At 35.3% G+C, this 15,684-nt stretch overlaps 1 protein-coding gene across 1 annotated transcript; it reads right to left on the bottom strand.

The window, feature by feature from the left end:
• Positions 1-1,471: 1,471 nt before the first annotated feature.
• Positions 1,472-13,093, bottom strand: LOC109099746 (LIM/homeobox protein Lhx4). Its single transcript, XM_019113268.2, has 6 exons — positions 12,492-13,093; positions 9,065-9,236; positions 6,316-6,518; positions 3,332-3,486; positions 3,077-3,248; positions 1,472-1,928 (listed from the first exon to the last, which is right to left on the bottom strand). Exons 1-6 carry the CDS (start codon positions 12,574-12,576, stop codon positions 1,540-1,542), a joined length of 1,176 nt encoding a protein of 391 aa, XP_018968813.1. The 5' UTR covers positions 12,577-13,093; the 3' UTR covers positions 1,472-1,539.
• Between the last annotated feature and the right edge of the window lie 2,591 nt (positions 13,094-15,684).

A 15,684-nucleotide genomic window follows, 5' to 3' on the forward strand; every position in this document is an offset into this window, starting at 1 on the left:
TTTACACTCAAGATCAATAAAAGCATGTGAAGTAAATAAAAAAGAACATTGCAGTAACCCAAAGACGATTCGGCTTTATTTTTCCATATAGATTTGACTGTACACAATTCATACCATTGGACAGAAGGCATATAGGACTAAATTCAGTGCTCTTTTTTTCTTTTTTTTCAAAGATCCATAGCAATAAATAGTGCTCATGAAACAAGACTGTCGACACTTTTTGAGACTTTACAAAATTTACAGCCATTAAGACTCAACATAGATTCAACAAAACATTATTTCTGAATGGTTATTTTTCTTTTTTCTGTGTTGCTCTTTGTTAGCTTATATGTTCACTCTTTCAGCATAGCTTCATCTTTACTCAGTTTGCCATTATGTGGGTCTAAATTTTGCCACAACAAATTTTCCTCATGTTTACATTTGTATCACCAGTTTTGTAGTTTTACATCAACTCACTGCACTCTCTCCCATGATCCAGCTCTTCATAATACTGACATTGGTACCCATAACAGGAATAAATAACACTAAATCCTCATAGTTGTTGCTTAAATGTGTCAAATAAGAAAAAAAAAAAACAGTGTAAATTTCCCTTTCACATGTTTTGCTTGATAATAATTGGTGAGGCCATTAAGGTACTTGTGTCTGTGTAATAGAACTAGTCATCTGCTCTGATATCCATTTTTGCTCATGGAGCAATGAGTAGGATAAAATGGCAATTGGAAACAAAGGTATTTTGATAGTAATATAAACCTTATCAATAACAAATAAACTGAACCGTACCGGAAGTGAATATTTACTTTAATTTGAATCTTTTAAACTATTTATCTTGTTTCATTTTGAGCCAAAATGTCTGACGTTAACAGAAAAACATTGAACGGACAGGGATCATTGACACAGAGATTTTTATGACAACTCAGAGCAGTGCATGCGGATTCATCCTTATTAAAAATAATTTTTATCTATTCTTCAGACCTAATGTGAAGGGCCATTTCTAGCAGAGCCGTTTAGAAAGTTTCAACCATTAAAATCCCAAACCCTTGTAAGTAGGAAAGATACACTTGTGCCACTTGTTTAAATATCTCTCCTTGTTCGGTGCGCTCCTCTCTTTCCTGTATTCAGCCTGCCGTGTGCAGTCGAGGAGGAACATACAGTAAAGTGCGTCGCCATTTTGAACGTGGACGGTTCTCTTCCTCATTCGGAAGCATGCATGGACCCTCTTGTTCTCAAAAACGTGGTGGATCGTGATTGTTTTTCCAGGGTGGTCTGGGGTTTGAACGCCATTCGCAGCTGCACGCCATTTCATGCTGGAAATCGTCCAATCCAGTTTTGAGAACAATGAAAAAACATGAGTTACAAAATGATGATACAGCGCAGACATTCCACGGCGGGTTGCTCGTATCAGCGCGCCATTCAGCAAGGTTAAGCCGCCGTTTTGGCGTTGTCATCCCGGTTCAGACGTCGTGTTTTATTGCAAAGATGTCTATAAAATCTTCAGATTTCTTGTCCATTGTACCGCAGTTGCCATTATGACCTTTGACCTCAGAACTGGGAGTGGTCCATTTCATCGAGCCATGAAGCAGGGCTGGTGGGGAAGTCTGGGTAGCCCGTGCTGCTTCCTGTCGACAGGTCAGAGGTGGGTCCGCCGGCCATTGCTCTCAGAGCTTGACCTACGTTGGGCTGACCTCCCTGACCCATGATGCCGTCAATGTTGAAGCCTAAGTTGTTAAGCAGCGGGGTGTGGCCTGGGAGGGAAGTGATGGATGAGGGGGACTGTGGCAGGCCGTAGGGACTTCCTGCCCGCAGGTCATGGTATGGCTGCCCACCCCCCTCCAGGGAGAAGCTCCCATTAAGCATGTTGCCGTTCGTGACGTCTCCGACACTTCCGTACAAGCCGTTAGCATGACCAAGGTCTGACAGGATCTGGTCCTCTGTTGGAGAGAGCAGACAAAATCAGTTTCAAGATTGTTTCCAAGAAAAAAAAAACTACACTGAAATTAAATTTTCTCTCAGAAATTGCTAGTACAGTTCACAATTATTTAGAAATAATTGGAAAGTAACATTGGATTAAAGGCGAAATTTTGAGGTAGAGAGACTGAATAGTATTTTCTTGTAAAACTTTGAAAAAAAATTTTTTACTGTGTACATTACTTTTCAACAGTTTAGGGTCAGTTAGTTTTAGTTTAAAAAAGAAAGAAATTATTATTTTATTTAGCAAGAATGCATTAAATAGACAAAAATTGACAGTAAAGACATTTATAATGTCATAAAACTTTCTATTCATCAAAGAAACCTGAAAATAGTTTACACAAAAATATTAAGCAGCACGACTGTTTTCAATATTGTTTTTTTTTTTTGAGCATAAAATCAGCATATTAGAATGATATCTGAAGGATCATGTGACACTGAAGACTACAGTAATTGCTGTGGGAAGTTCAGCTTTGCCATCACAGGAATAAAATACATTTTACAGTATATTAAAATAGAAAACTGTTATTTCAAACTGTAATAATATTTCACAATACCACCATTTTTACTGAGCAAATTTTATCAAAAACATAAAAAAAAAATCTTACTGGCACCAAGCGTTTGAATTGTGGTGTATAGATGCTCTTACACATAGAAGAAGAATTGCAGTTATGACAAAGACCTCATAAATATTTTTTTTAAAAAAGGGGGTTACATGCTTCTGGAAATATCTGAGCATTTGTGATTTACTCTCCGTACACACAGGAGCGCAACCAGACTTTGTTCTTTCAACAACAACAAAGGCCCTGTGTGCTTCCTCTCTAATCTACTAAAAGCTTCACCAATTTTATAGAGTTTGTGCATCACTGCTTTCATTTCTTGTAAACACAGCTGTAGACTTTTATGAGTTCTCAAAACAGGCTGACAAAAATGAAATAATCATAAAAAAACAAATAGCAGAACCAAAAACCTCATTTGAATATTCCAAACAATACACAAAGTGGCATATTTTCAAATGGCAAAGGAAATTAATGAATGAAGGGAAATAAAAGGAGAAAGAGAGAGAAAGAAAGACAAAGCAAAGCATCATGGGAGATGTAAATAGACTCACCTCTGAAACTAAGTTCGCTATCGCTGAGTCCTGCATCATCAGCTGAACTCTCCTTCTCTGTCTTACTGGACCCTCGACTACGTTTGACATTTTTGTAGAACTGACCCCAGCGGTGCCGACCAGCGTCCTTCTTCAGCCGTTTCTCTTTTGCTCGCCTGTTTTGAAACCACACCTGTGGACAGACAAGCCTCAGTAAAGACACCCATTTAATCATATAAAAAACACTTAGGCTTGAAGTCTGACTTATAGTCTGACCTGCACTACTCTCATGTCCAGGCCCGTCTCTGAGGAGAGCTGCTCGCGCACATGTCGTGCAGGCTTAGGTGAGTTCTTGTAGGCGCTTTTGAGCGTCTCCAGCTGTTTGGCTGTGATGGTGGTTCGTGGACGTTTTGCTCCTGTCTCTGAATCATCTGTAACAGTCAAATTTGAAGAACTTATTAAAATGTTCATTACTGTGCTGCCATTGATTGGTCAAACAACCCCACTTATTTATGACCCTGCAGCCCAAAAGCAGTCATAAGTAGCATGGGTATATTTGTAGCAATAGCCAACAATACACTGTATGGGTCAAAATTAACGATTTTTCTTTTATGCCCAAAATCATGAGGTTATTAAGTAAAGATCATGTTCCATAAAGAAATTTTGTAAATTTCCTACTGTAGATATATCAAAACTTAATTTTTGAATAGTAATATGCATTGCTAAGGACTTCATTTGGGCAACTTTAAAGGCAATTTTCTCAATATTTTAATTTTTTGGACCCAAATTTTTTTTTTTGTCCTATCCTAACAAACCATACATCAACGGAAAGCTTGTTCATACAGCTTTCAGGTGATTTATAAATCTCAATTTCAAAAAAATTGACCACTTTGTGTCTTTGCATATTAGGATGGGGAACTAAGTATTTTTAAAATATTGTATATTATTCTCACCAAGGCTACATTTATTTGATCAAAATATTTGCATCCAAAATAAAAGTTTTTGTGTACATTTTAAATGTGTATATTTATTATATATATATATATATAAAAAGACACACATGCAGTATATGTTTACATTTATATGTATATATTAATATAATTTATATCATATATAAATATATTTAAACTTATTTTTCTTAAATATATACGTGCATATGTGTGTGTATTTATATATACATAATAAATATACACAGTACACACACATATATTATGGTAAGACTAAGACTAAAACTAAAAGGGCTGTCAAGAACTAATATTATTGTAATAAATTGCTTTTTTTTTGATTTTTTGTATGTAATTAATTTTTTTGATGTAAATTTGTATTTTTCAGCATTTTTTACTCCAGTCTTTAGTGTCACATGATCCTTCAGAAATTATAACAATATGTTGATTTAGTGCTCAAAAATATTTCTTATTCTCATTGTTGAAAACAATTGCTGTGTTGTGCTGTGTAGTAATTTTTGTGGAAACCATGATACATTTAGTTTTTCAGGATCCAGAGTAAAAAAAAAGAATCTATTTCAAATATAAAATCTTTTACAACATAAAATGTCTTTACTGATCCATTAAGCAATAAAACAGTAAAGTGTGTTCTAAGAAGTTCATAATATTTTAAATAACCAACTTCTAAATGAACTGAAATTGCTGTCATAATGAAAAACACAAGCATAAAGGTGAAAGGTAGTATTAGCAGGACTAAACCGAACTCAAAAAAGTGAATAAAAACACTTAAATTCAACTAAACTGATTCACTGTTGAAGTGAAGCAAATTTCTCAAGCATGAGGCAAAATGTCAGGAGCTCATCTATTGTGAGGTACGAGTAAAGAAGAGTTTGTGGGATGCTTTGAGTGGAAGTGCTCACACATGGCCAGTCGATACTCTCCTGAAACTGTCACACTGTGGCGGAAGAGGGAATAAATCTCTCCTGAGAATGGCATGCCAGTGCGAGTTATTGGGGCCCTACAGTAAAAGTGCATTGCATCACTTAATATAATCAATCAACAGCCCACAGAAATCTCCATAAATACAGCGTGAGGGGCTTTCAGAGGCAGATCCATGAGAGGTCAGATCACTGAGGGACTTAATATGCCAGATACTGAGACCCCACTAGACTCTAGTTAATGATGATTTTGTCTCCTTACTACCATCCTGTTGCCTCCTCTGATCTCTCAGTGTCTCAGTATAATTGTAAAAGAAGAAGTTAATTACACCATCTCCACTCCTGAACTTTGCTGTCAGAATGATTTCCAATTGGGACAGAAAATCCAGCGACGTGGGCAGAGTCTGGGACAGTGCTTCTATATACCACAGCCACTGTCTAAAAACATATCATATGCCAGTTCAGCAAACAGCTATTCTTAATGGGTCAGCAGCAACTGGCATAACTCATGTATATAAATATTAATAATATGTTATAACAATATATTTTTTATTGAAAATGTCAGTCATCTATCTATCTATCTATCTATCTATCTATCTATCTATCTATCTATCTGTCTGTCTGTCTGTCTGTCTGTCTGTCTATCTATCTATCTATCTATCTATCTATCTACCTGTATATATACATGTATAGATAGAGAGAAAGATAAATAAATATACTGTAGATATAGATATATAGATGTAAGTGTGCGTGTGTGTGTGTGTGTGTGTGTGTGTGTGTGTGTGTTGTAATCAATGTTATATCAATGTTCTAATTGATGAATTTGGTGACCAAACTTTACTTTTCATGCAAAATGCCTTTAACTAATAAAAAGTTAATTCTTAAAGAAATCATTCTCTAGTAACATAATTTAACATAGTTTTGTCATGTTTTGTGGTTTAAGTTGATTTGTCTCTCTTTAAAACATTCCATCATATGTGATAAAATTACAGAACTTGATATGATTTAAAAAGTTGCTCACAAAATTTTTAAAGGCGGATTTAAAAAAGTAAAAAAAAAAAAAAAAGATATATAAATTACTTACTGAGGGTCGAAATCCTAATGCAGGTAAACTCTCAGTCACTCAATGGTTAGGATTAGAACTTTATTTCTATCCCTAACTTGCCATTGTGTGAAAACAATCAAGTACATTTGCTGCATTACTTATTGAGATTATTTCTGGAATTCTGATATAGACTTCCGACTGCTTTTATAGAAATACTTACTCAAATTAAAACACAAATGTGTTACAAAGCTCAATATATATTGCATAAGAGGAGTGGACCAGTTGTTGGTTCCAGAAGGTATGATTTACACCGATCTGAAGATGACAGCTCACCATTTTGTTTGGCTGTTTCGTAGTCCTCCTTGCACACGAGCCTCCCGTCCTCCATGAGGTAGAACTCATCACCGGTGGCCAGCTGCCTGCTGCACATTACACAAGCGAAGCAGTGAAGGTGGTACACAAAGTCCTGAGCTTTCCGGACCACCTGCGTCGGGGGAATCCCCTGCTGGCACGATGCACATTTTGTCCCAAAACGCCTGCAGGTACAAATATAGACACTTCAGTTTGATACAGATTCAAATTCAGGTATAATGCCTTAATTACCAGCAAAAGCAGCCACAAAGACATGATTCCTATTTTCTGTTGAGTCGGGTTACAACTATTTGTTCAATGATTTTCACATAATGAAGACATTATTTTATGCCTAATCTGTATTCCAAGGTTACAATTATGGCCAATAACAGAAGAAAAAGCAAACATGACACAGATGTTGGGTTTTTCACTACATACAAACAGTGACAGACAATGACAGATTTTGTGAACAAATGCTTATTTATAAACTTGTGTTTATGTTCATTGACATTAAATGGAGTATTTGAACATATTTACCCACTCCTTTGCAGATTATAAATTAAATTCATTTTTGAACCTTTTCTTCTAAGAGTGTGATACATTTTGAATACTTCTTTTTGCCATTAAAAATGAAACTTTTGACATTTCACTGCTTTTGTTATTTAGATAAGTGCATTAAAGCTGATATATACATATATAATATGAAAAATGTTATTTTGTGAAAAAAAAATATTTTACAATCATGTATACAGTATATATATATATATGCATGTATATAAAAAATGTTAATTTGTACATATTTTGAAAATATTTGTAAATATTCAAATGATAATTAATTTAAAATATAAGTATTCAAATATAAACAAATATAAATGCTGTATATCAAATATATATGAATATATAATGTTTTAATGCTACCTTTTGTTATTTTGAGTGCATTAAAGCTGATACATATATCTTTTGAAAAAGTTTTCTTTGTGAACAAAACTGTGTGTGATGGAATATAACTAATCATGTATAATAAATAATATTTATTTTTTAATTATTTATTTTTTAAATTTATAATAAAAATAAAGTTTTTCTTGATTTTTTTTAACTCAGTGTCGAAATGAACATTAGTTAAGATTATGTAATGCTGTAAAAGTATTATTCATTCTTAGTTCATGTTAACTAATGTTTTTAACAAATGTTAACAATTAAAACCTTATTGTAAAGTGTTACCCAAACTCGTTTTAGGGATTATGCATCATTACATCTTGAATTTTACTGTGGCTATTTTCATAAGCAATCTATTTATAACTGCAAAGGCTGTAATAAGTTACAAAAGCTCAGAATACTATAGCAGGCATCTTTGTTTGTGCTTGTCATGTCCCTAGAGTTGACAAATGTTCTTGATCAATGTAGCAGAGGCAGAGAGATTCACAGGAGAGAGAGAGAGAGAGAGAGAGAGAGGCCACTAAACGCACATACAGAATACCTCATAAAGCACTGAGTCAGAATAGGCTGTAAATCACAGTGTGAATACTACTAAATAAACCCTCCTTTTACTTAACCAAGGTGAAGTTTTTGCAACATTAACTGGAAGGCCAGCCCCCGCCCCCTCGCCTGTGAATCGCCAACATTTCCTCCTCCATCCCCCTCTCCATACTCCTCAGCAGCACCACTATGGTCTTAACATTAAAATCCCTCCTTTTGTCCCCACGGGCTTGCTAATAAAGTTAGCCTCCACTCTGAGTCTTGCTATAGCGTTTTAGGTCTCATTGAAGCCTGTGACATTAAAACCTTTCAAACATGATTTGGTAAAAGCCACTACTGATCCTGTTTTGGATAAAAGTCAAACTTAATTTCCTTCCTTAAAGCCTAGGGGAAAATCCAATCGCAAAATAAAAAAAAAAAGAAAAGAAAAGAGGAAAGAAAGGAGAGGAAGACACAGGGAAGAAGAGTAAAAAATGCAAAGTTGCTTCCTTGAGTTCTTATATAGCGCTGGGAATTTAATTTGGGAACATGCGGTCTTTGCGGCTGAGTTCCAGCACACTGTGCTTGCTAACCTGACACAAGAAAAATGAAACGCTGCACTTTATTAACCATGACAGAGAATCTATGTGCCAGCCTTTCCTTGAACATACTCCCACACTGACACACACACACACACACACGCTAGTGCCAAACAGCACTAAAAAGCACAAGGAATCAGATGTGAAACGTGTGAAGAGATTTGACAAAGCTGTTGTCTGAAACAGTCTGGCTCTCCAGTCCTTGATAATTCATGCAGCCAATATAGTGACCGAAACAATGTCCAGCATAGAACAGAAATTAAATAACATCTCTCATCATATTATGTCCAATGATGTTCTGGACTACATAAGATTTTGCTCCATTAATGACTTAAAATACGCATTTATTTCATTGGAGAAGGTTGACTGTCTTCTGTTTGTTTAGTTATGTGATCTCTATTTGTCATATTCTAAAAATAATTCATATTCATAATCACATCACATTTTGCTTTGCATTCATCAACAAGTATTTATGTGCTTAAAGTATTTATGATAGCAACCTTGATTTTATTGTTTAGCTTCATAAAATTTATTGAACAAGAATAAAAAAGAGAAATTAGACTAGATAGATAGATAGATAGATAGATAGATAGATATGAGCATGAAACATTGATATAAGATATAACCTGATGGTGGGGAAAGGTAAATGCTAACAGTGCAAGAGAACATTGACTCACTTGAAGAAATCCTCTTTACAGTAGACATTCCCCGCGCGAGAGAAACACTTGTCTGCCAGGAGCGCGTGACAGTCGGCGCACTTGAGACATTTTGAGTGCCAATGTCGATCCAGCACCTTCAAAATAAACTTATCCAGGATGTGTTGACTGCAGCCTGCGCACTGAGGGATCTCTGGAGAAACACACGCACAGAAAGCGATTTGGGTGAAATGTGCTTACTGAAATGCTGAACTTGATTTAAACAATATTTAGATAAAGTAACACTTTATGAAATTTCTAATAGGTTTAATAGTTTTAAGTCAATAATAAATATGGTTGTATTATATAATGCTGGACAGCCCTTTAGGTATTGCATATTCAAATAAACAAAAATGTCGTGAATCTACGCTTCTTACTTGAATCTACGCTTCTTACTGTATATCCATTTAATTAAAAAAAGGTATTGATCTGTAATAATCTGGGGTAGGCCTAGAAGCAGCAACGATCATATTTAAAGCTCCTAAATAAGTGACATGAAAAAAAATGTAATCGCAATGGGCTTGACTCGAAATAATTTTAGCATGTACTTACTCCGCTCGAGTGCGTTATTAAGAAATGTACAACGTTCTGTTAAAGTAAAATGAAATAAAACCTTAATAGTGATGGGGGAAAATACTAGGGATACCTCTACTTTTTCAAAATGTAATTAACATTTAATATGTGTAAAAAAGTAAACGACATCACAAAAAAAATGATAAAGAATTATGACAACAGCATTGAAAAAGACGAATAAAGTAAAAAGAAAATGTATACTAGCTTATAATAATATCATGCGCATGGAATTGTTATAATAAATAAGACTTATATAAAACTGTTAAACAAATAATATTTAATATTTAAAAAATATAAATGCTAATTAGTGCTTAGTAAGTGATTAACGGACTAGTGATTATTGTGAAAGTAAATTTGGAGTAGGCTACCTTCCACAAGACTAGCTATGGGACCGGTAAACGCTGCACAGGTGAGGAAAGGTGTCCATTTCTTGGTAAATAATCAATATCCCAGAAGAAAACAGGCGAGGACATGAGGACATTGAGATTAAAATCATATAACTGGTCCATCGATTCTTTAACAGAGACAGTCTGTCACTTCAATTACTGTTGCTCAAGAACAAGTGCTCGAACCAAACAAACACACAAATCCGAAATCTAATACCAAACAGAAATAAAAAGCAATTGATCTTATTCCTTAAAATAGAGAAAATCAGTTTAAGCGTTCAGAGAATGAGAGCAACACTCGATATTATTTCTTAAAATCACAATATCATGACATTTAATATCGATATTTGACCTCTGATCCTCTATTCTTTCTGTCGGCAAGTTCTCACACGTGCTGTTTTAATGGATTCAACAAAAGATTCTAATATGACGCAAGAGGATAGTATTTTTATCAAATAAATAATTTTGATTTCAGCAGGTGCTAAAATGCGTAATCACGTGAATAGCGTTTTATGCGTCATGTAAACGTGCGGCAAATGTCTCAAAGTTCATCAAAACTGACCTCTACAGCAACCATAGCCAATAATATCACAGTGACAGAGAACAGTGTTATCCACACAACCACGAAACAACATCAACACTAAAACAATGCGGTAAACATGAACTAAACAACACTGTAACATAAAATACATAAATACATAAAATAAATGTAAATCAAACACACACACACACACACACACACACATACATTTTAAACGTAATGCAAACAAATGTGATTCTGTGAATGACCCTTACTCGTATAAAAACAAGCGTTTTTGTTTGTTTTGTTTTTAAATTTTACCTAACACAATATTTTACCGTAAAACTGTACGAGTTAAATATATTGTTAAATATATTTTTGCCTCAGTATATCCTATAGTATTTTAAAATATAAAATAATGTTATGTTACCGTTTCTGGTAAGTTAATTTACAGGTAATTAACTATTTTTACTGTAGCATTTTACATTCTTGTTCCGTTGAAATGACTGTGTGTGTGGTGCTGAAGGAACAGCGCCCAGCGCAGCTTCACTCATTCAGCCGTCTTCAGCTTTTAACGCTCATTTACTCTAAGGAATGTATTTGCTAAGCCAGTCAATTAAAAGATGGCTACCACGACGTGCCTTCCTTTAACTCCAAACTATGCATCTGAAATATACCAATTCACTTTTGTTTCGTCTGATACTGGTTTTAAATCTTTGCTTTAACATTCAATGCATTCTCATTTACATCTCGTTGTCGTGCAGGCTTCTTTTGTTTAAGGAATTTTAAGAATGTTTTCTTAAAAAAAAAAAAAAAACATATGCTGTTTTAAAAGCACCTTATTCATTTAAATAATAATATTTAGATCCATACCGCAAGAACAGATTATTCTTAAAATAATCCTCACTTAATCCATCATTTATACGCCAAGGGGGGTTGAGTAGCAATATCTTTTAATCTACTATCATTTAATGAAATTAGGCATTCGCCACTGACAGACCTATATTGCCTACTTAACCTTTTGGCCATTCTTTAACAAATTAATTATAAATAAAATGGTTCGTTTTCTTTCAAATTATTTTCCAGCATTTTCATCAGTGTTCAGTTAAACACCCTTTGTTATTTTATTATTAACAAAGAATAATACAAAGAAACCAAGTCTGGCTCCAACAAGATGAGGTCCATCTGTACATTTCTGAAGCACGACTGTGGATAATTAGGTCAGGAATTTATCCAATTCAAACTCCATCTTGATGGTGAGATCAGATTATATAGGCCTAACGAAGATTAACTTGCGACTGATAAAGACCAGATGCGAAGATAATAGGCAATGCCTTTTTTAAAATATTAAATGTTCATGTACTCTATGTAGATGGTCTTATAATCTCTTTTTCATTGTGACAAATAACATGGGATACACTCTGCCCCATTTAACCACTGCATTATAGAGAATAGGATTGATTCTTTTTTAGGCTATATTTTTGTTTAGTTTCTAGCACCTATTAGACTGCAGTTCCCAACCACAACCAACACAACTTGTTAAAGAGATGCAATGTAACTGTTCTAGCCAGCTGTGCGATCTAACATTAGTCTGACTAATCAGAAATCAGTCTGGCTATATATATATATTAAATTTACATTTTGAGATTATAAATCTACACTTACACCAGACACATTTTTACGGTGTTATTGCATGAATTCTGTTGCTCGAGATCCAACGATATATACAGTTAAAGCTATTTAGATTAGAATAATAATAAAGCTCTATGCGTCCGAACTGATTTTACCACCCAGATAGTGGGTATAATTCCCCAGTGGAGTTTAATTAAAAGCTACATGTTATTCAACAGTGGTGGCCTGCAGACGCCCGGAGGAGGCCTGCCAATTTTCTGATGAACTAATCAATAAAAGCAGAAGATAAAACCCTTACGTTGCAGTGGCACTCCGAGGATGTCCGGCAGACCCTTCACCGCGCTCTCGCCAGGCAACACAGCCGCACTTTGCATCATTTTCATCCAGTCCGAGAAAACGCGCACATGCACCCGCTCGCGGAGGTCGGAGAATCTCAGATGTGCGTAAAATAATTTTTCTCCCCGGATAGTCTCCTTTTACAGTCCTCGCGCCTGTGGTTATCCTCGTGAAATAGTCGCGCGTGAGTTCGAGCTCGTGCGTTCTTTTGCTGTGTGTCACACAAACCGCTTGATTCATTCACACTGCAGGGGCGGCCCTGACGTCACTCCCCCGGCGGGCCAATGAGAGGCGTGGACGGGAGCGAGAGGGGCGGGAGCTTCTGCGGCTTGCGCTCTCAGGTGAGCGGAAAAAGCGATAAGGAAGTGATGACGATAAAATACAGTGCCGCGACCGAAACCTCAGGATCTGAAGTGTTTTAAAAAAATTTGTGACCTGGCAGGGGTCAGTCAAGCAATTTACGTAAATATTAGGCCTAGGTGAATATTTAACACCTAGTTTCATTTCAGCGTTGCATTAGTGGATACTTATATATTGAGATGTAGGCTACTGTAGCCTGTTTAGACATAGCCTAGCTAGACTGTAAAAAAACACGAATAACAAAAAATACGTAAATATTAATAAATCCTGTTAATTGATTGCTTGTAAGTTACCTTAACATACACTGTAAAATAAAAAAATACTAGAAGGCTAATAAATTGTAAACTATTTCATTTTTTTTACTGTAAGAAATTGTAAAAAAAAAAAAAAAGAGAAAAGAGTATGAATTACAGTTATAAATTATCCTCACATTCTGAGAAAATCTGTAGTCAATATGTAGTAGGCTATAGGCTACTCACTGTAAGATAATTTATACTGTTAAAATTGTTAAAAATATATATCCAGTGAATTCCATCCGTGCACTGTTACATTAGTTTACATTTTATTTAAAAGTAGTTGGTTTCTTTTTACTCTAATCTTTTCATTAGCCTACATGTTAGGCTACACTTTAAATGCATGAAAATAGCTCTCATAATTTCGCCCTGTTGACCTGAACAGTTCGCAGGACAAACACACTCAGCAGTGCCTGGAATACGTTTGCACAAAAATACAAACTCAAGTGAGCCTTTACGTTGTTTATCAGCAGTCTCGACACAGTCGATCCTGACAGGACTCATTTCATTCGAGCTTTTCTCCCTCCGGAGAGAGCGGAGTTCAAGCGGGATGAACTCAATCTTCACTTCCAATTCTCTTCATGGACACTATAATGCGCCGCGTGAGCTCGCGAGCTCTGACAGTCACCGCTTCATGAAAACAAGCTTCAGACTGGAGCAGTCAGCCTCTTTATCGTCAGGCTGGATGCTTTTCCACCTAACCTGTATCACGTCTGTTTTTAGTGTTTCTTTTCTTATACCCCACTCCTCTCATGCTCATTTTTACAACTAACCTACATAAAAGCATTTTTTTTATTACAACATAAGCACTATGAAATGCTATTATCAAGAAGATACAGTAAACGGCTGATGCGCGAAAGACAAAACTGTGCATATAGGCTACTGCAATTTGTAGTTTATTTTTTTTGTAAACAGAACTACACATTTTATAAATTGTAAATACTATTTATAATTATTTTATTTTTTTAATTAGGTTAGGCTATTTTAAATGGCACATGAAATTCATCATTTCATAATTCTATTAAATTCCATCCGAATGCATTATGTAATTCTTTACCTTCTAACAAACAATTCTATCCAACACACAACACTTAACTGATTTTATATCTCTCAGTCTGCTGGTCAGTCTTGTTGAAACCATTTAATGCCATATTTCAGGACACCAATTAATAATAAATGAAAAGTTCTTCCACTTGAGACTGGAGGCACACAAAGTAACATCCAATACAGATAAAATCGTCTCGTTTATACAGCGTATTTCAATCCCTGATTAACTTGCTTGCCTGATGTAAAAAAAGAAAAGAAAAAGTGTATAAAGTTATAATGGACAGCTATGTTACAGGGATATGAAAATAAGACGTGGATGTCATCAAAGTCCGATTATCTGAAGTTTTAAAACGCAACCCCGTCCACAGTCTTGCTTAATGGCTCCAGTGTCATTTAGTTAAATGAAAGTGATCATCAAGCTGATTAAATGGTGGCAAACACAGCAGCCCTCAAGCTTCACCAGACTCCCTATGCATGGGCCAATGGTGGACATGGGAATTATCCCGGGTCACGCTTTTGAATTTCATTTTGATTATGGCTAGGAGTTATTATGGAGATTATTCAATTATGCTGATGGTCAAGTGAAAATGTGAATTTAGTCTTGCTTAAACAGAACAGAGGAGCAAATGCTCTTAATGCTCAATGTTTTGCCACACGATTAAATACATTAATCCACGTACAGTGTAGGGACGCGTTTTCACGAGCGAGCAGCTCTTTTGCGTCTCAAAGTCAGTTTAAGTCACTATAAAATGCACTAAAGGGCACCTGTCCGAACAATGAGAGACCTGTGCACTATAATTCAGCGAAAGGGTGCGACTCCCGCTGACCCGAGCACCTTTAATTACTGCCAGTATTTCACATTATCCGCATTCTGACACCACGAGCTGCTGCTCCATCATATCAGTAAAATACAGATCTCTGTAGAGATCAGATATCATCCCCTTAACCTCCTCCTGTGAGGCCACTGAGCTTATACTTGGACAAATTCGTGTGAATATTACAACTTTACTGAAAGTAAAATTAGGATCGTGCCATTAAAGAATCCCTTAAGAGACTGTACGAAACACAATCAGTTTAAATAATTATAAATGGGTGAAATAACTAAGTGTTCTATTCCCTCCGGTGAGAGTAGAAATTGAAGAATATATGTAGAAAAATATGTAGCTATTTACCTATAAAAAATGTAATTTATTATGCCTATAGTTTATAGATTCATCTAAATCAGAAAGTTCATTTGATAAATAGAATCCACTCAAATATCTCTAATCCATATCCTAAAGAGGAAAAGAAAAGAAAAGAAAGAAATATGTCTAATCAGATGGGGAGAGTTTCCAATGTACTTGTATACTTGAGCCACACATATTGCACAAAATAGGGATAGTGTATAAATGTATAAATGTCTCTGTTTGTTGTTTTGACATAAAATCTTAATACTAAACTACATTACTAGAAATA

This window comes from Cyprinus carpio, chromosome B8 (genome assembly GCF_018340385.1).
Source record: "Cyprinus carpio isolate SPL01 chromosome B8, ASM1834038v1, whole genome shotgun sequence".
Taxonomy (NCBI): domain Eukaryota; kingdom Metazoa; phylum Chordata; class Actinopteri; order Cypriniformes; family Cyprinidae; genus Cyprinus; species Cyprinus carpio.